Raw genomic sequence first — 23,064 nt, 5'->3', positions numbered from 1 at the left:
TGACAAAATAAAAAAAGAGATAAAATAGGGATAATAAAACAATAAATTTTTTCTTTTCAAGAAAAAAAAGGCAACAATCAAACGTGTGTTTGAGAAAAATAAGGAGAACAAAAATACATTTTTAAGAAAAAGAAAAATAACTATTCAATGCCAAATAAATAAAACAAAGTCTTTTTCTTGCTAAAAAATTAAAAATGGGCTATTTATCGCTAATTTAGTCTATAGTAGGGGTGTGCATTCGGTTTTTCGGTTTGGTTTTGCACTATTCTGTTTGGATTTTTTTATTTTTGGTTTTGTAAAAGTGTAACCAATTCGATCCAAAATAAATTTGGTTTTCCTCTGTTTGGTTTGATTATTAGGTTATGTCAATAATCAATAACATACCAAAGTAATAATATTTAATCACTTAAATATACTTTCTAATATAAATCATAAGTAAAACTTAAACACAAAACTTATAAGTATACCTATTATAGATGTAATTCAAACATAAAATATAAACGTAATCATCATGAAAGGCAATAACCAAAAAGGGACAAAAGTGGTTAACTCCAACTTAATTCTTTAAACATTATATATATATATATAATATTCGATTTTTTTCAATTTTTATCTTTAAAACCCGAAATCAAACCAAAAAATCAAACAAAGTAATTTATTAATCTAAAACCAATTCGAAAAACTAAAAAATCAATCCAAATAAAAATTCGATTTGATTTGGTTATTCGGTTTAATCCAAATAGTGCACACCCCTAGACTCTATAGGGTATTATGTTGTGCCATTTTGTAAAAAAAAAAAAAAAAAATTATATGGGAAACACTTTTTTCCATGTTTTTTTTCCACGGGTCCTTTATTTAGCATTGGGCTTTCATGGGCCAAACGCCACTATCTAGAGATGAGAAAATTGTATGAAATATCAAACTACTAATTCAAATTAAATGCTATATTCATATTTTATTTTAATTGTAATTCACAGCAAACATTTCCTTTTTTTGCCATTTGATTCGATATACAATTAGCCATTTTATATATTTCGATATAAAATGCATTTGTGTTTGTATAAAGCGACAAAAAAGTGTATATACAAATACATATATTTTCGCCTTATATACTTATAATTATACAAATTACAATATATAAATGAATTTATACAAAACTAAACAATTTGTATAAATTTTGATGTTTGTAGCGAATTATACAAATCAAAAGCTCCATAGCAAATATAAAATTTGCAAAATTTACTATGAAGCGCAATTATGCAAACTATAGCTATAACATATAAATATAATTTTTATGTTTGGTATATGTGAAAGTTGCTCTCTAAGATTGGGGAAATCGCTTGTCTAGGGGTCACCGGTAAAGCAATTTTTCATTGAGCAGTGTGATATTGCGATGGCGGAGGTTCCTCGTCGTGAGGGGAAGCGAAAGCTGGACGGGGATAGTGTAGAAAACCCTTTTCAGTATGTTATTAAAACCTTCATTGGTGAAGATGGAGAAGAATACTACGATTCTGACGATGATGAGATTAGGTATGCAGACGGCGGCAGGGTGAGTGTCCGACTTCAGAAAGAGTATAACAGGCAGATCCGGGAGAGCGAGGTACGTTTACATAAATAATGGTTGTTTCCGGCCAGCGTAACAACGTAGGGTTTCTTTTGATTTGTCCTTTTTTGTTGGTGTGCAATGTAATAGGGTTTTGATATCACTCTGGATTTGGAATTGGGTACTTCTTTTAGTGCTTATTTTAGTACACATCGGGGTAAGGAAAACAAAATCCCAATTTTTCTTGACCTCGCCCAGAAAGCCATTGAACATTTCAATTCAGAGCATGTAAGTGTTTATTACCTGCCACATTCTTTTCTGTTTTTTAGAGAAATAAAAATATTGATATTTGGCTTCCTTGGTTTAGAATACAAATTACAAATTTGTGAAAAACGTAACTGTGAACACGTCAACTGCTGCTGGTATATGGTGTTATATCACCTTTCTAGCCACGGATGCCACTGATACTGATGATCCCAATGCTCCAAAGACCTTTCAGGCTTTGGCATGGTGGGGAGTCGATGAAAAGACAGAAGTGAGGTTTTGCAGGCTTAAGAAACAAGGTAAACCTTCTAATACATTCTTCCTTTGTTACTTACATTATTGCCATGGGATAATCAGTCACCCCTACTATGCATTAAGTTATGGTTAATTTGTTTGTTTTGTTGCCACTCCAACCAATATCATGCTTTGTTTCTGTATTTGTTAAAAATAAAAAATGCTAATCCAATCAATATCATGCTTTGTTTAGTATTGTTAAATGAGAGAATGATAAAGATGCATTTTGAGGTCTTCATTTTATTTAGCAACATGATGTTGGCTAATTTTTGACTTTTAAGAGCATCCTTTGCCTTTATGGTTGAGTTAAGTTTGCAATGTAAAAGGCAAAAGCCATGTATACATGGTGTTTATAATTTGTTTGTTTTGTTGTCACTTCAACCAATGTCATGCTTTGTTTCCGTACTGTTAAAAATAAAAAATGCACCTCAATATAATCTTAAATAGGTGACTGGAACTGTCAAATTGTTGTCTCTATAGAATAGAGATGATGAGAAATCTCTCTGATGCTTTGCATTTGTTTTGGACCAATCTTGGCAGATGATAAAAAACCTCTTGATTCTGATGTTGATGTCAAAGCTATGCAGTGAGCTTGTCATCTCTTTAAGCTACTAGTTCAATGAATGGTTATTTGTGCTTTTAACTAAGATGGGGAAAAAAGTGTTCTGATGTTATGCTTCTATTATATTTGATGTCTATATCTATGTACTAGTTAGTATTAAAACACTTCCAGTACCATATTCTCAGTTTTTATTATCACTTCTGGTACTGGCAGAGGCAATTATCATATCTTATATCTTAGTTATCACTTCCGGTACTGGCAAAGGCATACATGATACAACCAACCTTCGTTTCAATTTTTGTGTCTTGGTTACTACGAGTTGTCAAAAGATATTTTCAAGAATAAAATCTTATTTGTGAGAGGGTATACCATTCATTGAGCAAAAAGTACCGACTATGATTTTGATTTACTCCATAAAATACTAGATCAACACAAGAATTGAGATTTGACGATGGTCGAATTGAACTTTTGAATGCCATATCCTCCCCCTTCTAAAATGAAGAATGTATCAAAAGAGTTATTAAATGTTTCAAAATGCTCTACTGGATATGATCTGTAACTTGAATCACAAGTACCATATGCATTATTCATATTGTAATCTTTTGTCTCCATAGAATTGCAGTATCACAAAGATAAAACCTAGGACTTGTATACAAAAAAAATGATAATGTTAAGTCGTATGAATAATTTATAGATGTGGTAGAACTCTCGAATTGTGACAAACTATATGGACTGTTATCTATAGCGTTAACCATATCTGGATCACTGTACAAATTAATCTATATTTGTGTCGGGTTTTTAAATTTAAAAGCTAAATCAAATTAATTTTGGGTTTTCAACCTTGACTTTTTTTGGATTTCTCGGATGCTCGAATTTTTTCGGTAAAACATTCAATAAGTTGTATAATTAACTTGTGCTTCAAATACTTTTGTAGTCCTACTAAAATACAATTATATAAAGTGTTTTTAAAGAAAATAACACTATTATATGTGTGATCACACTAAAATATTCAATAAAAAATAATAATGAAATTGCATAAAACAAATATTGCAAATAAATAAGTCATAATAAAAATGATCATAATTTTAAAATACAATTAAAATTAAGTTATGTATTTTAATTGTCTAAACCAATGTAAAACTAAATAACAAATATTCAACATTATTGTCATTCTTGGTGTTGAATTAATTTGTTTTTATTGATTTAATTCTAATTTGAGCTTTATTAGAATTACTAATATTATGGACTATAACATTTAATTTATTGGATCATCCAAAATTCTAAGTTAAAATTGAAATAATATGTTAAAAGATAAAAACTATGAAAAAGTATAAGAAAAGTTTATAAACTATATCAAACCAATTCAAGTTTGATCGAAATTTTTTTTCAATACCAAACCAAGTAAAACAAAATAACTATTCAATTTTTTTTCTCAATTTATAATTTAATGCGATTTTCGATTTGATTTTATTCACCCCTACTTGTTACAGACTAACAGAAGATGATGACAATTGGGAAGTAATGTTTCAATGTTTCAGCAGATGGAGAGAGGAGCGTCATGGCTAGAGGTCGAAGAAGCTTCAACCCCAGTGATCTAAGTGAGGCGATTCCTTTGATGTAGCGAACCTATATGTGTGACTAAACTCGCCCATCAGGCCTATACTGATGAAAATAACATTCTTATAAGAGAAAAACCTCCAATACGTTCATGCATTTGCTTGCCTTGCCGTTTTCATATATTTTTCAATGAAAGCCTGAAGCTGAGACCTGAGAGCCTAAGCCTGACCTTCGACGATGCTAAATCTCAGACTGACAACTCGTAAGCTCGCAGGGCTCATATGGTGTGAAGTGTATCTGGGTACAAAATTAGAAATTTCATTCTCTTTTTTACGATCTAAAATCAAAGAAAAGAAAGAAGGGGGGAGATAAACGAGAGCTCAACATTAAGGATTACACTTGGGAAGCAATGTTTCCATGATCTCCAAGCAAAAGCTAGGAAAACTCTTTTAAAATATTATATATTTTGTTTTGTCAGAGCTAATTAATTAATTAAGATCATGTATTGAAGTTTCTTAAAACTACTATATACAATATTCCAAATAAAAATAACAATACAAGCTCACAAATCAATCTCAAACGGGTGATTGATTTCTCATTTTTGTTCAATCTTCCTCTCAAAATCTCTCTCATGTAGTGTGTTCTTTGATAAGGGCCTATGTATATTCCTGTCTTTTCCAATTTTATTCATGTTAAACTGCTTATTAAACTTCACATTACTGTATGAATTAGTTATATTTCCGTCAATTGAGAGCTTTCTCTTTGTCCAAAAATTATCTTCCCAACAAAAATAATCGCATTCACCCTTTGTCTAAAAAAATTAACAAACAAAATTTTAATATTTGAAATTAAAATATGTAATCAACTTTTTTTTTTATTTTGCTTTAACAAAGTAACACAAAACCTTACTTCTAACACTTTACAACCCCAGAACTTACGAGCCTGTGGGTTGTTTGGTAGAGTGTATAAAAATAATGTTCAATAGAGTGTATTAGTAATGCAAGCATTAATAATGCATGTACTAATTATACTTGTATTAGTTATGCATAGATTATTTCTTATGCATTGTTTGGTTTGATGTATTAAAAATAGTATGCATTGTATAAAAATATTTATTTACAAAAGTATCCTTCACAATTATGGTGGAAAAGATGTAAAAGTACTTCTGAGGGTAATTGGGTCTTTAACCATATTAATGATGTATTAAATATTTGCATTACTAATACCTAGAAATCCATGGTATTAGTAATACACTCCTCAATATAGAATAGCAGGGGCGGATGTACATTTTGTCCAGGGGGTTCCTCCTCGGTAAAAAAATTACACTATATATAAGATCATTTTTTTTGTGTACGTGTATATATTTAAAATTGAACTCCCTCAACATATGTCAAAGGATTAGCTTAATAGTTGATGGGGTTCAGGATTTCGCCTATGTGAGCTTTGGGGGGGGGGGGTCACGGGTTTGATTCTAGGCAACAACATCTTTTTTTTTTTTTAAACCACCTTGATAGAATTCCTGCCTCCACCACTGCACAATAGAGTGAGCATTAGTTATACATATCATGAAAAAATCCATCAAACAAGGGATTCCTAATACATATAACTAATGCATGCATTATTTTTGCAAATACACTCTACCAAATGACCCAGAGTTTTTGACGTCCATTTGTCTTGAATACTTGAGTCTGTATTCATGAAAATTTAGTTTCCTTCATAAATAAGAATATCAGTACTTATAAAACTGATATATAAAATAGAATGAAGAACAAGTAAAACATATAGTAATATATAAAACATATTGAATAACAAATAAACATATAATAATGCTGAAGTGAGTTAGATATAAAATATTGATAAGAAGTTAACCAAATCTTAACTTGTGTTCCATTTCATATAGTAGTTTCTCCTTTTCCTTATCAACATAGTCTAAAATTTAATAATTTTCTTGTAACTAAAGGTATTTTAGTCATTTTATAATTTTCTTGTAACTTTGTTAGTCCCACTTCAACTTCAAATTTGCACAAACGGTAAGTTTGAAAAAGTCAAGCTTTTTTTTTGGTTTTGAAAAAGAGCTTTTCCAAAATCTCTTTTACCAAAAGGATCCAAATTAAGTAAAATCTGGGCTTTTTTTGTAAAAGAAAATTAAAGTGTGGGACCAAAGTTGGCCCATTTTGTCCATATAGCCCAAATAGATATGAAAAAAAAATAAAAATCCTTGGCGTGTAGTTATTGTTCAATACAAGAAATGAACCCTTTCATACGAAGTAACCTTACACGCTTTGTTCTAAAAATGGTTAACTATTGACTTCTTAATAATCTTCCTTGCCGTCTCTGCTACCCCAAAGCACCGTATCCTTTCGGTAACTGTTAAAAAAAATTCAGTCTTTTTTCTCCCCTTTATGAATCTTGAAATTCATGAGTTTTTACTGAATGGGTTGATCTAGATTGTGGAATTTTCTGTTGATTTAAGTTAAAGATTGGATTTTTTTCAGTTTCTTGATTTAACCCCCAAATGGTCTGTTGTGAGAGTTCTGTACTGCCAGTTGACCAAGAAATAACAGTGGCTAAATCCCAGCAATTGGGGAAAATCAATCAAATCCAAAAGAAAAAGAACATGCCTAATCCCAAGAATTATTCTGGTTGTCAGCAATCTCGTTATGCTTTGATTGATGTAATGATTTTGATTGCTGTGATTGGTGCTTGTGGGGTTTTGCTGTATCCTTCTGTTAATCTTTTGGTGAATAAAATATCTGAATTTATCAGATTGATCAGTTCTGAGTTGAAAGAAGAGATTTTTGAAGCTCCAGGTTTATACATCTGTTTAGGACTTAGTATTTTATTTGCTGGAATAGCTCTTTGTGCAGTTGCAGTATGTACTGGCAGGAGATGTGGGAAACCAGGTTGTCGTGGGCTTAAGAAAGCTGCTGAATTTGATATTCAATTAGAGACAGAAGATTGTGTTAAGAACTCAAATCATACAGCAGCAAAAGATGGAGTTAATAAGAAGGGATTATTCGAGTTACCTCGCGATCATCATAAAGAATTGGAAGCTGAGCTTAAAAGGATGGCACCTCCTAATGGAAGAGCTGTACTGATATTTCGAGGGAGATGTGGATGCTCTGTAGGTACAATGGAAGTGCCTGGACCCAAAAAGACTCGAAAGGTTAAGAAATAGGAGTAATGTTGTTTATCTGTAAAACATATTTTATACTGAAGCAGGCCTAATGATCAGATATTATAAGAAGATACTATTTCCTACAATAAGCTTATTGAAATAAATCTAATGAATTATATTTGTATATTGGAATCATTTCACTTGCTAGCTTTTAGATTTTAATTATGTCACTACTGTAGTAGTGGTATCTGCTTTATCTGTGTTATTAGTTTAACTGCACTTTATGTCTTCAAGGCTCCAGTATCAATCTTTTCTCAAGCTAATACTGTTTGTTCATTATCCGAATTTTGATTGTTAGACCTTTATGATAAATTTGTGGTAATGATCCTGGCTAAGAAAAAACGCGAGACTTCAAATTGCAGCAACTAGACTTTAAGGTATATGCTTCTTTATTGAAATGTTTCAGTATATTCCTACACTATATTCTTGATCTGATATGCTGGCGAAATAGTCTAGAACTTTTAAGTGTGCCTAGATCCAAGAGTGCTACAATCAACTTCTGCTACGTATGTCGTATGTAATTGCCAATTTTCTTGACAGAGTTGATTAACTTGTGTTTTTCAATGAAAAGAATGTTTTAAACTGCTCAGCATAGTCATCCTAATATTTAAGGTGCTTCAGTCTGGACTTTCCTAGGGATACTTCGACTAGTGTATGGCTGGTGTACTTTGATACTTTACTGTTCAATTATGTGAATACGAGGGCTGGCCTTTGTGCACTCTGTTTGATTCTTTAGCAGTATCTTTTGTGGTAAATTTCTTTGTTGTTTCTCCTTTCCCCTTTTCAGCTTTTGAAAACGGGGGATCATGTTCGAAATTTTACTTAAATATGGTTAGGGAACATAGTTTCTTAAAGGTTACAGTAAGTTTCCTAACAGAATTCATATGGGGTAGCAATTGAGTGACTTCAGCACTTTTTCTGCTAAAGAATTCACTTTATCATCACTGCAATGGACCATTCTGAAGCACATAACTTCTGTAGATGCCAGTACAACTACTTGACTTGATGTTGGTGTTGCTTAATCTGCACTGAAAAGTGTCAGAACTTTGGATGTTGGATGGTCCAACATAATCAACTGTGTGTGAATAATCATACATATCAGCTGATTGATTGTCTCATGAGCATATCTAGGGTGGGTTCTGCAGGTTCAGTTTAACCTGTTACTTTCAGTTCAATTTATGTCTACATATGCAAAAACAATTTAAAAGGCATACACTTATTATCTAGATTCTGGATTTATCTTCACTTGTGAGTACCCTTTGTTGAGTTTTCCATCTTGGCTAGATCAATGAGCTTAATTGTAATTTACTACATACCCCCGGTGTGTTCGGTACGGAGGAATAAGTTTCAAGAAAATATTTTTCATGAAAAACAATTTACACTCACAGTGTTTAATAATCCACAAGATGGTTCTGCTATTTCAGGTTGCAGAAGTTCACACTTATAACTAGAACTAGAAAAACTAGATTACTTGTACTAATAAATTGTACAATCAATTAGCTACATAATTACTTGATTTTCCCGTCTGTCTGCTTCATTATCTAGTTACATTATGGTATAATTTTCTTTATTTTATTTTTCAATTTGTGGGGTTCATGTTTAGATAACATAAAAATAATAATTTAGTTTGCTATGTCTAACAATTTTTTAATGATAACTAAATTTAGTTGATAAAATGTCCAAGTTTATTGATAAAAAACAATGTTTAATAATTTTACCAGATAAATTCTCAAATTTGAGTGACCTTTTGAGATATTAACTCGTTTTTGAAGGTTTGAGTTGAATTTATTATTGGAGTTGATTTGAAACAATTTGGAGCCAAAAAATGAATGTTGAAAATTTTTACATAGCAAATTACATTGATTGTCAGGATTTTTGCCTCAAATCGAATTTCAGCCAAAAAAAAATTTAAAATGGAAAAGGGCAAAATAAATAAACATATAAAAAATAATGTAATATATATATATAACTCTTATTATATTTTTGATACAAATATATTCCTCCCATTATATTTTCAGGTTCAAATTTACCTCTCTCATTATACTTTTATGTTAATTTATCCTGATTAATTTTTATGGAAATAAATCATCCACAATTTTAAATATCCAATTCACTTTACAAAATACAACTATTTAACCCATTCAAATCCCCCCCACTTTGAGTTGTTTTCTTATCATCATCTTTTCTTCTTTTTTCAATGATCCGATAATTATTAAATCAGACTTTTAATTCAAGTCTTTGCTCCATCCATTTTTGGACACTTTTCCATTGACATTAAATATTAATGATTCGCTTATCAGACTTTAGAAATCTTTTCCGGCATTTATGCAGTAAGGTTTTGATGAATTAAGGGGTTGGTGGGGTCCGCTTTCTTTATCAAAAGATTTAACGGTCATTTAGTAGGGTGTATAAGCAGGTTCGTGTATAAGAATAATATTGAATATGATATGGTAGTAATGCGGATACTATTTAATACTATCATATCATATTTCCTCAATATCAGATATATTTAAGATCTTTTTCCCTTATATTTATATTAGTTATGGTGAGATTATTTTTTAGTTGAGCAATGTAAAATTATTTGTTTATAAAAATACCATTCACAAATACGATGAAAAGGATACGGAGAAAGCCACAATATTACTTACATCTTCCGGTGGCAGAATAGAAATGGCAAATCAATGAATATGTGTAAAAATCATTGACCTGGCTTCAGTTGGGGTTAGCCCTTTGAGAGATGGAATTAACTCTCATGTCACCTCCATATATCTGTAGCTATTCAAATATATGTACATATAACTTACTGAACGTTGACCAGAGAGACGTAGGACATTTTTTTTATTGAAGAATGGTGTTTGATTTATAGGTTGTATTGTTAGCTTTGTGAGGAAGTTTTTAGAGCTTGGGACTGGCCATTGAGGCTCGATTTGGTCGTATTTGCATCGCATGTTCAATTAAGGGGTAAATGCATAAAAATTGCACGAGTCTCTTGTTTAAAGTAGGTTGTATTGTTAACTACGTGCGGACGGTCCTACATCAGGCTCGATTAGTTTATATTTAAATCACCGATCCATTTAAGGGGCAAATGTGTAAAAGTTTCATGAGGCACGTGTTTTATAGGTGGTATTGTTAGCTTTGTGCGGACGGTTCTAGAGCTTCGACCTAGCCCTGCATTAAGGCTTGATTAGTTCGTATTTGCATTGCATAGGTCCATTTAAGGTGAAAATGTGTAAAAGTTTCACGAGGCTAGTTATAATCAAATTCTATATATATTAAAATTATATATATATATATATATATATATATATATATAACGATGCATGATCTATTCGAAGTAGCACAATTGTGTCTTTCATTTTGTTATTTTTGCCAAAAAAATACAGTTGACCTTAGCCAAATGGTTAAGAATGCATAAAAGAACAATGATCTATTTGGAAGAGATTAGGAATAAAACTATTGTAATTTTAAAAAATCGTACTGATTAATATGGGATACACGTGCAACACACGTGTCCAGAAACTAGTCTTAAAATAATGATATTCATTTATATTTAAAAGTAATTTGGTTTTATAAAAATATTAATTTTATCCTTAATACCATGATATTTTTCTATTATATAGAAGCATGAAGAATAAGGACGACCAAGGCTACTTTAGTAATTTTACACTGACAAATCCAATTTCTAGAATCATCTGTATTCTTCTCCAGTATTTCAAAAAAATATTAAACGCAACATCTCCTCAATTTTATACCACTCTTCCAATACTCTTCATCATTCTCAATCTCAAGTATCACCTTTCTTGCATTTTTTGCACAAATCTTCTTCAAGCTCAGACTAGGTATGTATCTTTCTCAAAGCTTTTCATCTCCTTTGTGCTCAAACTGGGTATCAATCTTTACTACCAATTTGCACAACTGGGTTGCTCAACAGTTGATGATATACCCACACTTATCGCATGAGCCTTTTCATGTTTTCTTATTCCATTTTTGTTTATGGGTCGGAAACCCTGTGTAGAATGTTAACATGTTTGATTTTAAAGATCAAAGATTTCAATATATCTTTTTGGGTATCTTTTATGTAGTTTTATATTCTCGCAGGACTAATTATCAAGAATTGCACTATAGGAAATATTCAATTGATCAAGATATCACCTACAACTCCAATAGTAACTTCAGAGTTGTGGAAATGAAGGTAAATGTATTGAGAATTCAGGTGTAATATAAATAATGGAGCAGTACAAGTTAGCTATGGAGCAGTACAAGTTAGCTGAGTTAGAATCACTAAGTTAGTTGGTTAGTGATATGTAAAGTTAGTTGGATAATGAATTGTAAAGTTAGTTAGCCAGCTGGCAGCATAGTTAGTTAGATGAAAAGTGTATATATATACTTGTAAGTAACTTGTATAGATTAACTTCAATACAACTTCAATACAGATAAAAATTCCCAAATCGATTCTCTCTGTTCTTCTTCCGTTCTTGAGTTCTTGTATTCTCTAATTTCCAGATTCAGATTTGTTCATGGTATCAGAGCTTAGAATCAAAGTTTGATTCAAGTTCTCGTTTCGATCTTCTCTTCTGCAGCTAATCTGGTTAATTAGTATTCAAGATTTTCTAATTTCCTCAAAGAATCATGGGAAGCAAGGATACAATTGAGACAGTCGAGAAGCAACGTAATCATCCCCTGTATCTTCATCAATCAGATATTCCAGGATCATTGTTAACGAGTATTCAACTCACAGGTGTCGAGAACTACGCTGTGTGGAGTAGATCGATGATTCTCACACTTCGAGCTAAGAGCAAATTAGGTTTTGTATATGGAACCTGCAAGAAAAGTGATTATGGAGATGATCTAGAGGAGCAGTGGGAGAAGTGTAATGCGTTCGTTTTATCTTGGATTCTCAACTCTGTGTCAAAGGAACTCATGAGTGGGATCGTATACGCCACAGATGCATCAGTGGTTTGGTCTGATTTGAAGGAACGATTTGACAAGGTAGATGGCTCAAGAGGTTACCAACTACACAGAAAGATCTGTACAATTGCACAAGGTAACTCGTCTGTATCTGCATATTTTACCAAATTGTGTGTACTTTGGGATGAATTTGATGCACTTGTCCCTCCTCCATCATGTGGTTGTGACAAATCGAAGGTGTATGTTAGTCATCTGCAGTATATGCGTTTGTTTGCTTTTCTCATGGGATTGAATGAGTCTTACAACCAACAGAGAAGCCAAATTCTTATGATGATACCTCTGCCATCTCTAAACAAAGCCTATTCAATGATTGTGGCTGATGAAGGTTAAAGAATGACTGTTGGTTCGTACTCAGGGATTGAATTGGGAGAATCATCATCAGCTGCTCTTTATGTTGGGAGTAATAGTTCTAACAAGCCTAGTTATCAAGGTAACTTTCATGAGGGAAACACTAGTCTAGGAATCAACAACTCTGGTTATTCACTTACTGGCAGCAATTCTTCGAATGCTATGGGTTACAATTTCCAAGGTGGTGGCTCTACTTCTAATTCACAGAGACAGAAAAGGAACTACAATCTGCAATGTGAAGTACGCAAGCTGAAATGACACACCAAAGATACATGTTACAGAGTAGTTGGATACCCTCCTGGTCATCCCAAATTCAGGAAGAAATATGAGGGAACAAGGATAGAAAATGCAGTTGATTATGATTATGCTTTCAACCCTTTCAGTGCAGATGTGAGGGGCTAAGATGTGCAAGATATGCATCCTATGGAACAACCAGTATTCACAAAGGAGCAATATGGACAGATACTCAGAATGCTCAGCAAAGAAAAAGGGACTGACGATACAACAGTCAACATGGTAGGAGCAGCTAACATGACAGGTATTGCACATACTTATCTGGTAGATAATAAAAATGACTATACTCGCAAACAATGGATAGTGGATTCAGGAGCTAGTAAACATATTATTTCAGACTTGGAAGCATTATTTGACACATGTTCCTCTACAAGGCAATGAAAAACAAGTCCATTTACCTAATGGCCAAACCACCACAATTTCTCATATTGGCAAGTATAAATGGAATGGTAAAGATGTCTTGAAAGATGTGTTAGCAGTGCCTAATTTTAAGTATGACCTATTATCTGTGTCATAGCTCACTAAAAAATTGCAATGCTCAATTGTATTTTTCCCTGAATTTTGTGTATTTCAGGACCTCTCCACTGGGAAAGTGAAGGGGATTGGTAAAGAAAGTGGAGGCCTATATTGGTTGATGGATCCAAATAATAATCATCCTAGTAACAACAATGGTCCAAAGCTTATGAATGTCAATGTACACAATGATGGAACAAACCTATTATGGCACAAGAGACTAGGACATCCCTCAATCAATGTTCTAAGGAGAATGTCGTTAGCAGTGGAAGGACATGATAAACACATTCAGAATAAATGCACAGTCTGCCCTTTGGCAAAACAAATTAGATTGCCTTTTATTTTGAGTTGTACTAGAAGGAGTAAAATGTTTGATATGATACATTTAGATGTTTGGGGCCCATATAAAACAGCTACTCATAATGGCTTTAGATATTTTTTGACTTTAGTTGATGATTACAGCAGGATGACATGGTTGTATTTGATCAGATTGAAGTCAGATGTTGTCACTGTATTAAAGAATTTCATTTCAATGATAATAACTCAATTTGCCTCTACTGTGAAGATTTTTAGATCAGACAATGGTAGTGAATTTTTCAATAATGAATGCAAAGTTCTGTTTGAAAGCACAGGGACTATACATCAAAGTAGTTGTCCTCACACTCCACAACAAAATGGAGTTGTAGAAAGGAAGCATAGGCATATATTAGAGGTGGCTCGAGCCCTTAGGTTTCAAGGAAGTATACCAATTAGATTTTGGGGTGAATGTGTATTGACTGCAGTGTATCTGATCAATAGATTACCCACACCAGTGCTTAAGGGTAAGTCTCCATATGAAGTATTTCATAAGCATAAAGCTTCCCTAGATCATCTAAGAGTGCTTGGTTGTCTTTGTTATGCAACTAAGATTGTTAAAGTTGACAAATTTTCGCCCAGGGCTGCTGCATGTGCTCTCTTAGGATATTGTGCTACTAAAAAAAGTTACATCCTTTCTGACTTACATGACAGGAAGATATTGGTGAGCAGAGATGTAATACTTCATGAGAATGTGTTTCCATTCAAGATTAATTCTTCTCAATGCCTTCATAATCTTACTTCCATAGCTACTACACCAGTACAATTTGATGAGGATGAGCATTTCTTAGTTGGTCCAGGCATACATACTGATACCAGCAGTTTTAGTAGTGACTTGATTCCAGATGGTGAAACCAGTGAACCTACAGTAGAGACATCAGTTGTTGATGAGATGAATCCAGATCATACATCAACTGCAGATGTTGCCACTCCTGCTCCTAGAAGGTCAACTAGAGCTACAACCTACTTGGCACCAAGATTATCACACTGGTCATAAGGTTGGAAAGCAGGTTTTTTACCCTATTGGTAATTATGTTTCTTATCAACATATTTCTCTACCATATCAAGCATATATAGCCAACATCTCCACTGATGTGGAACCATCCACATATGAAGAAGCTATAACAGACTCTAAATAGGTTCATGCTATGACTCAAGAGCTGCAGGCTTTGAAGGATAATGGGACTTAGAAGGTGGTTCCCTTGCCTTATAATCAGTCAGTTATTGGGTGTAAATGGGTTTTTAAAATCAAGTACATATCTGATGGTACTGTAGAAAGGTATAAAGCAAGGCTTGTAGCTAAGGGGTACAATCAAACTGCTGGAATTGATTATCAAGAAACCTTTTCACCAGTTGTGAAAATGGTGACAGTAAGAACTGTTGTTGCATTAGCTGCTGCTGAGAATTGGCCCTTGTTTCAAATGGATGTCTATAATGCCTTCTTGCAAGGTGACTTATTGGAGGAAGTTTTTATGGATCTACCCAAGGGGTTAAAGGTTCAGGGAAGCTTGTCAAGTCCTTGTATGGACTCAAACAAGACTCCAGACAATGGAACTTCAAATTGACAGAAGCACTGATGGGATCAGGATACCAACAGAGTCATTTGGACTATTCCTTATTCACAAAGAAACAAGGACACAAGATGGTAATCATTTTAGTTTATGTGGATGACTTACTTATAACTGGAAATGACACACAATTGATCAAAGAAACTAAACAGGTTCTCCATCAATCCTTCAGGATTAAGGATTCAGGAGAACTAAAGTTCTTCTTAGGAATTGAATTCAGTAGATCAAGCAGGGGAATCCTAATGAATCAGAGAAAGTATGCGGTAGAACTACTAGCTGAAGCTGGATTAACAGGAGGAAAAGTGGCATTTACTCCTTTGGAATTTAACATAAAGTTAACTATAGCTGAGGATGATGCTGATCAAGCAACTGAACTAGTTGAAGATGTACAACAATATCAGAGGATGATTGGGAAACTACTTTATTTGACGAACACTAGACCTGATATTGCATACACTGTGCAAACACTGAGCCAATTTATGCAGAAGCCAACAAAACAGCATTGTAATGCAGCATTAAGAGTCTTGAGATACATTAAGACTCAACCAGGGCTAGGACTGCTTGTCATCAGAGAAGGACATGAGGTTAACAGGGTATTGTGATGCAGATTGGGCTGCATGCCCAAACACCAGAAGGTCTGTGACAGGATACATATTGAAGTTAGGGAACTCTCTCATTGCTTGGAAATCTAAAAAGCAGGCAACAATCTCAAGGAGCTCAGCTGAAGCTGAGTATAGAAGTTTGGCAGGGTTAACAGCTGAAGTAGTTTGGGTAAATAATCTGACAAAAGAGTTGGGAATCAAGATTGAAAGTCCAATATCAATATATTGTGATAGCAAAGCTGCTATACAAATAGCTGCGAATCCAGTATTTCATGAAAGAACTAAATACATCGAAATAGACTGCCATTTCATAAGGGAGAAGATTCAGCAAGGGTTAATCAAAACTGTATATGTATCTTTACATGATCAACTAGCAGAGCTACTAACAAAGGCATTGGGAAGGACACAACATGAGTACCTATTATCCAAACTAGGAGTCCTAAATGTCTTCATGGGACCTAGTTTGAGGGGGAGTATTGAGAATTCAGGTGTAACATAAACAATGGAGCAGTACAAGTTAGCTGAGTTAGAATCACTAAGTTAGTTGGTTAGTGATATGTAAAGTTAGTTAGATAATGAGTTGTAAAGTTAGTTAGCCAGCTGGCAGCATAGTTAGTTAGATGAAAAGTGTATATATATATACTTGTAAGTAACTTGTATATATTAACTTCAATACAACTTCAATACAGATAAAAATTCTCAAATTAGCTGGCAGCATAGTTAGTTAGATGAAAAGTGTATATATATATACTTGTAAGTAACTTGTATATATTAACTTCAATACAACTTCAATACAGATAAAAATTCCCAAATCGATTCTCTCTGTTCTTCTTCCTTTCTTGAGTTCTTGTATTCTCTAATTTCCAGATTCAGATTTGTTCAAAATGTGTACTTCTATGAGTATATTTAAGTTTTAAATTGCAATTAAATGTGCTCAATCAATATGAAATGCCTACCTTCATCTACTTTTATGTCTAGACACTGATGTTGTTTGGATTCCACACCCACATCTATGTCAATATCCAATCTGAGTGTTCTTTTGGGTGCTAATCATCTACATTAATAACATGTGCACAAATTATTAAAGGGACCTTAAATCTACGACTTCTTTTTCTCCAGAGTGTTTCTTCCCGTGGCACCCTTTCCTACAGTAAATTCCCTTGATTTCCCCTTTCGCACCGTGGTTTTGTTCTAGCATTCTTCAAGCTCTCACGAAAAATCATTAATGATTCCTTCCATTGCCCATGCTCTGCAACAAAATTACATCGAACTCCTTTGAGGGAACTGCAGATTTTGTATAAACTGCAGTTCGCTTGTTACTTCTTTGTTCTTCTAAATCTTTATCGTCTCTGGAGGAATTTTCCTCCCTCTCGGTCCTGTAGGTGAAGTCTCTCCTTACTTTTATGTCTGCAACGCAACCACTTTCTCCTCTTATCTCCTGAGGAAGCAAGTCATTGATAACCATATTGTCCAACAATTTATTATTATTAGTAGGGAGAAAATTGCTTGTTTCTTCCATTCATTTCTTAAAGTTCGAGATCGGGTGGCTATCGTTATATTTTTCTGGGATATGAAGAGGGCTTACCGGAGAGTCCAATAACCAATCTGCAAGATTATTTATGCTATTCGATGAGCTAATCGAAGCGTAGGTACCTTTACAAACGGAAAAGCGTTGTTCATAGGAGGAATTATGATCATTGGAAATGCTAATCAAGTTTGGATTAGGTAGCCATTACTTCCAATGTCATTACTTGTAGAATTATACGGTCTTCTTGAGTAATAGTTATCCGGTATCTCACCATTCTGGTCGAGAAGAAAGATGAAGGGCAAACAAATAATTTTCATCACTATTATCCATTTAATCTATTTTGTATCTGCCATCGAATCATAAGCTTCTCGATTATTCTTCTGCTCTTCTTCCCTCACAGTTTCTGTTGTTCTCTTTAATCTCCATTTTATACAATTGTTTCATTTGTTTTTGTATGCTATTCTACTTTGGTATTGCTGTTTAATTATTTTGGGCTTTTTTTTTCTGAGGTATCAAACTGAACTTTCTTTAAGGCCACAATCTTCCTATCATCCCTGTTTCACGCTCTATACACATTGCTATCATATTAGGACTTATAAATATACTTTTTGCTTTGATTGTGGTCTAAGATATTAGTTTAAACTTACATTTAAATTTTAGTTTTGTTTCCTTTTCATTTGGTCTTCTTACCTCTTTATTTTTGTGATTCTTCTTATCAGAATATCACTGCCCATGAAACTATGTTTAATATGGCATATGTGTGATACTACTTGAAGCTTGAGTTTGTTTTGCCCCACTTTTGTGTGTGATAAAAGATCTCTTTAGACAAGAATTGGATTTTGTTAGGTTTTTAGGTAAAACTATTTGAGCCACAGCCCACAAGTGTGTGGTGAATTTCTTGAAAGAAATTTCTTTTCGATCAAACTTCTAGAGTCTTCTTTCAAAGCTTGAGGTTTGTTAGATCGTGATTTTATGGCTATACAGTTTGTGGATTCAAGAGTAGTATATTCTGTTTGACAGAGAACTTTCGATCCTTATGGTCCCTCCATGTCTAGGGATTAAGACTGATCCAATAAAACTTTTTTCTTTTCTTATTGTCCTCTTAACACCAGTGATCAATTTAATTCGGAATATAACTTCAGTTTGCTATTAATTATTTCCTTGGAGGTATGAGTGGCTGGCAGGGCCTAGATGTGCTTCATGAGATTGATAAACAAGAGCATAAGATACATCTTTTCGATTAATCCTACTTCTTCAGAGGATAGCACAACCAGTAATATGCTGAAATTGAACCTGCTCTATGTGTATGTCCCACACTTAGACAAGCACATCATCACAACTTGTGCAAGTTAGCAGTCAATTACTTCAATGACCTACCACACTAAGAGCTTAAGAGCACAATCACTTGTTCCAACATATTCAATTGCTAGACACTTAATTGGTATGTTCATTCTTCTATTTATTTTTTTCATTTGTAGCAAGATTGAATGGAGTATGCATATGTGGCTTTTTTTTGTTGAAAGATTTCTGACGTTCACCAGATGTTTGAAAAAATGTCTAAACTAAAAAAAATCATACTTCGTTTACCTTGTTAAGAAAATTTGGATTTTGTTTACTCCTTTAAAATTCTTTGAATATTTAGAACTGTACCATAAACTTGGTATCATCTCATTCCCTCATTAGTGAGTGGTACAACTTCTCAGGTTAACATTACATGTATTATTACATGTATTGATCCCTGTGTTAATCCTTAGTTATTTTATTTCATTTGCTCATATTTTAATTTCGTTTCTTGTTTAAAGATTTAATGTTTAACATCCTGTTTTGAGATGGAAAATATTGTAATAACAAAAATATAAAAATTCACCTGACTCTTACAATAGGTAGCTGGTTGTATATATATGTATGTATGTTTATCAAAATTTATGCTAGTTTTGAACTAATATGATTTAAAGAGGTAAATTAAACTTTGTTTTCCTTGTATATCAATAATCTGTCTACTTAACATATGATATTGTTCATTATGCAAAGGAAATTAGCTTATTATGCAAAAATGATTATTTCACCAGCACTTCTCGGCTCTGTTCAAATAGTTCCAAAGAGTACGAGATCACATTAGAAATTTGGAACTTCAAAGTAATTTCCTTTAAATAAGAAATCCAATGTTCCAGCTTCGAAACTTAAAATTCAGTGGATAATAGGTGTATCCTTCTAGACTTAAATACCAAAAGTCCAAACTTGGTTCTCTAACCGTATTTGAATTTGTGCCATGCCCTTAGCTGACTTCATACTACTCAACCAAAAAACAATTTTTTACAATGAAATGGCAACTGTGTCCATAACTTACTTGCACTGTTCTTCATCATCGAAGACAGTACGTTCATCGTCCACGACCTTCTTGACACCTCTTCTGCTTTCCTTTTCCATTTTACGTCTGTAATAGGCGTCAAGTTTATAATATCTGCAAAAATGAAGAATAACAGAAGTACTGTTAGATGATTATAAACATAGCTCAAATATCAAACATCTGTATACCTATCTCTCTGTGTACGTATGTGTGTACAAGCATATATCATCCTGCAAGGAACAAGAAGCCTCACACAAAACACCCAAACTCAATATATTTATTATCAATATATAAAGAACCCCATCCTGACCAAAAAAAAAATTAAGATTGAAATAGTGCAGTAGCCTTACTTTTTAGAAGGGAAGGTTGCAGTGTTATGATCCTCCATGAATCTGCACAATAGCTGACTATAAAAAAGTGAAAGTTCCTTGTATATATTGCTTAAACAGAGGTAGAGAAAGGGGAAGAACAAGTGCTAATAAGAACTAGCATTGAATAGAAAGAGAATGTGGATAAGTACTATGCAATGGAAGCTTTTTAATGAGGACCTTCGGAAATGCACTATAGTGCACTAAAAGGAAAATGCTTGACCAACATGTTCCCAATTTAATTTTATTGCTCAGTTATCAGATTTTTGGAGAGTCTATGCAACATTCAGTTGTTTGAAAGGAATATTGTTTAATTTGATACCTCAAGGTTAGTTTTGTAAAAAGATGAATTGATAACTACTAAATATTCTCCCTGCAGCTATTGAAAGGCTTTAGGAATGATGAAATATGCGGATCATCGTGTCTTCCCTATTGTTACATTTGTTGACACTCCAGGGTCTTTTGCTGATTTAAGATCTGAAGAGCTAAGTTAGGTGTGAGTCTTTACCTTGACTTTCAAATATTGTGTTATTAGATTACGTTTGGTCATGTAGAATCTATAATCACCTCCAATATTTTCATGTAGGGTGAGCCAATAGGCCATACTTTAAGGGTGTTTGGGCTGACAGTTCCAATCATAACAGTTGTAACTAATGAAGGTGGTTCAGGCAGATCTCTTGCCATTGAATGTGTAAACAAGTGGTTAAAGTTGGAAAACTCCACAACATTTTATGTTGCCAGGTTAGTTTGGTTCATTTGTACTTCTTCCATATTTTTGCTACTTATCAGGCATGTGACAATTTGAAGAACAAGAAAAGCTCAAGTTCAAAAATAATGTATGTGCCTGCTATATCAACCAAAAACATGTTGTCTTAGCTTTAAAACGTGGACAAATTGTACATATGTTGAGGCATGGATGTTGTACTTGCTGCTTTTACACCTATTGCATTTTTTCTTTGGATATCTCAATTTTATCTGTATCTTTACAAAGTTTATGCTTCTTTGACCAGTCCTAAAGGTTGTTCTGTAATATTATGGAAGTCTTCACAATCAGCTCCAAAGGTATTTGAGAAATAGTTGTTCAAGTTTGTGAAATTAATGGTTTATCATTAATACAATTCTGATTGAATAGGCAGCTGAGAAACTGAGGATCACAGCTCAAGAACATTATAAACTCTTGATAGCAAATGCAATTATTCCAATAAGTACCATCTCTATACTTTTCCACCTTTATACTTAATTTTGTTTCAGAGAGGAAAAATTGGAATCTATGGTGAAGGGTTGGTGATGCAAGTAGTGTGAAGAAATAGTAGACACAACCTGTATTCTAAGTTGAGCTTTTTTATGCTTTTGGTGCTATTGCACACTTTTCATTTACAAGAAGGTTAGATGCAATTCTAATAAGTATTAACTACATGACCTTTTCTCAAATTTGGGAAAAAGAGATTGATGACTAGAATCGGTAGTTTAAAGACTGACTGATGTGTTTCTCATACCTAAGCAGACAAAGAAGTGGGAAACGTGAATTTTCCTTTTTGCGAGAAGTGATTTACAAAGTATGTTAGGATAAAGTTTGAATTTTATGTAGTTGTTCTAGAGTTTTGTTGCTCATGGTCAAAAATGGATTGATGGGCGTATTTGATAGTTTTTTCAGCATATTCGTCGCAGTTGTAATCCATTTATCCTTTAGTGCCACCTCTATTTGTTTATGGGTTATCAATCATTAGGCAATTGGTTAGTAGTTCGATTAATTCATAAATCCTGATTGTTTGTAGCCTAAATAGCATGGCCCATTGTGGAGAACTTGAGGTTCTATTTTTTTAGCCTAAATAGCACGGCTCATTGTCAAAAACTTGAGGTTTTGTTGGTCTACAGACCTAATTTGTGATTAATTAAGCAGGTTCCTTGCTGTATCAAATTAGTGATATCTTACATGTTTGTTTTGCCTAATAATAAGAAAGGAAGTAGAAGATCCGCCCTCTGTATTTGTGAATTAATTTTGGTTAGACATTTTTATTTGAATTTTATTTGTCAATATTCATTTAAGGTGTGCTAGAACCAATATAAACTCAAGAGAGAGCGGTGATGAACCATCTGAAGGCATTGAAGATTGATTTCAGTGGTAACCGACTAACCGTGCTCTCTCAAGTCTAGATGCAGAAGGTTGCAGTTAGAGGTGTACATGACCGGGTTGGTTCAGATTTTTCAAATATTAAACCAAATCATTTGTGTAAAAATTTTAATTTTATAAACCAAACCAAACTAATAAAATTCGATTTTTTTCGATAAAGTTTGCATACAAACATATAATTAACTTGTGCTCCAAATATTTGTTTAGTCCAACCAAAATATAATTATCTAAGATGTTTCTTAAAAAAAATAACACAAAAATATGAGATGAGCACTGATGACACAAAAATATTCAAATAAAAAATAATAATGAAATCATCATATAAAATAAATATTGCAAAGTCATAATGAAAATGATCATAATTTAAAAGGGAAAGGGTCAAAAATACCCCCTCAACTTTGGTTTATTGGTCGACTTTACCCTCGCCGTTAAAATGAAGTTAATTTTATCCCTCCCGTTACTAATTTCACCAAAATTACCCCTCATTAAACGGAATCCCCAAAATTGACCCAAATTACCCAATTTTTTTCAAAAAAACCCTATTCCCTATTTTAACCCAATGACCCAACCCCTCTAGAATAACCCAATTAATTCAATGCCCTGTTACCCATTCCCATTTACCCATTCTCTCTCTTTGAATAGATA

The 23,064-nt window shown here is 33.3% G+C and overlaps 2 protein-coding genes and 2 long non-coding RNA genes across 9 annotated transcripts; 3 read left to right on the top strand and 1 right to left on the bottom strand.

Annotated features, from left to right (window-relative positions):
* The first annotated feature begins 1,327 nt into the window (after nucleotides 1-1,327).
* LOC102599127 (uncharacterized) lies at nucleotides 1,328-4,380 on the top strand. Of its 2 annotated transcripts, none has more exons than XM_006363340.2 (4): nucleotides 1,328-1,600; nucleotides 1,694-1,831; nucleotides 1,911-2,106; nucleotides 4,154-4,380. In XM_006363340.2, the coding sequence occupies exons 1-4, from the start codon at nucleotides 1,394-1,396 to the stop codon at nucleotides 4,156-4,158; spliced, it is 546 nt and encodes a 181-aa protein (XP_006363402.1). In that variant the 5' UTR covers nucleotides 1,328-1,393; the 3' UTR covers nucleotides 4,159-4,380. The 2 variants fall into 2 exon arrangements, with proteins under 2 accessions (XP_006363402.1, XP_006363401.1); XM_006363339.2 differs by lacking the exon at nucleotides 4,154-4,380 and adding an exon at nucleotides 2,642-2,839.
* Nucleotides 4,381-6,457: 2,077 nt separating this feature from the next.
* On the top strand, nucleotides 6,458-7,594 carry LOC102598795 (uncharacterized protein At5g19025). The gene has a single exon (XM_006363338.2). The coding sequence runs from the start codon at nucleotides 6,736-6,738 to the stop codon at nucleotides 7,396-7,398; it is 663 nt and encodes a 220-aa protein (XP_006363400.1). The 5' UTR covers nucleotides 6,458-6,735; the 3' UTR covers nucleotides 7,399-7,594.
* A 3,536-nt stretch (nucleotides 7,595-11,130) lies between these two features.
* LOC107058107 (uncharacterized) lies at nucleotides 11,131-22,329 on the top strand. Of its 5 annotated transcripts, XR_001471793.1 has the most exons (6): nucleotides 11,131-11,237; nucleotides 11,497-11,590; nucleotides 18,741-19,014; nucleotides 20,668-20,782; nucleotides 20,875-21,029; nucleotides 21,299-22,329. It is a non-coding gene; the product is annotated as an uncharacterized lncRNA (long non-coding RNA). The 5 variants fall into 5 exon arrangements; XR_001471794.1 differs by lacking the exon at nucleotides 18,741-19,014; XR_001471795.1 differs by lacking the exons at nucleotides 11,131-11,237; nucleotides 11,497-11,590 and having other exon boundaries at nucleotides 16,934-19,014; nucleotides 21,299-21,350; nucleotides 21,540-22,329.
* LOC107058108 (uncharacterized) lies at nucleotides 18,421-20,670 on the bottom strand. The gene is made up of 2 exons (XR_001471796.1): nucleotides 20,271-20,670; nucleotides 18,421-20,034 (listed from the first exon to the last, which is right to left on the bottom strand). It is a non-coding gene; the product is annotated as an uncharacterized lncRNA (long non-coding RNA).
* Nucleotides 22,330-23,064: the final 735 nt, after the last annotated feature.

Source organism: Solanum tuberosum, unplaced genomic scaffold, assembly GCF_000226075.1.
Source record: "Solanum tuberosum cultivar DM 1-3 516 R44 unplaced genomic scaffold, SolTub_3.0 scf00429, whole genome shotgun sequence".
NCBI lineage: Eukaryota > Viridiplantae > Streptophyta > Magnoliopsida > Solanales > Solanaceae > Solanum > Solanum tuberosum.
Note: the sequence above shows the minus strand (reverse complement) of the source record. Positions and strands in the feature narration are given on the sequence as shown.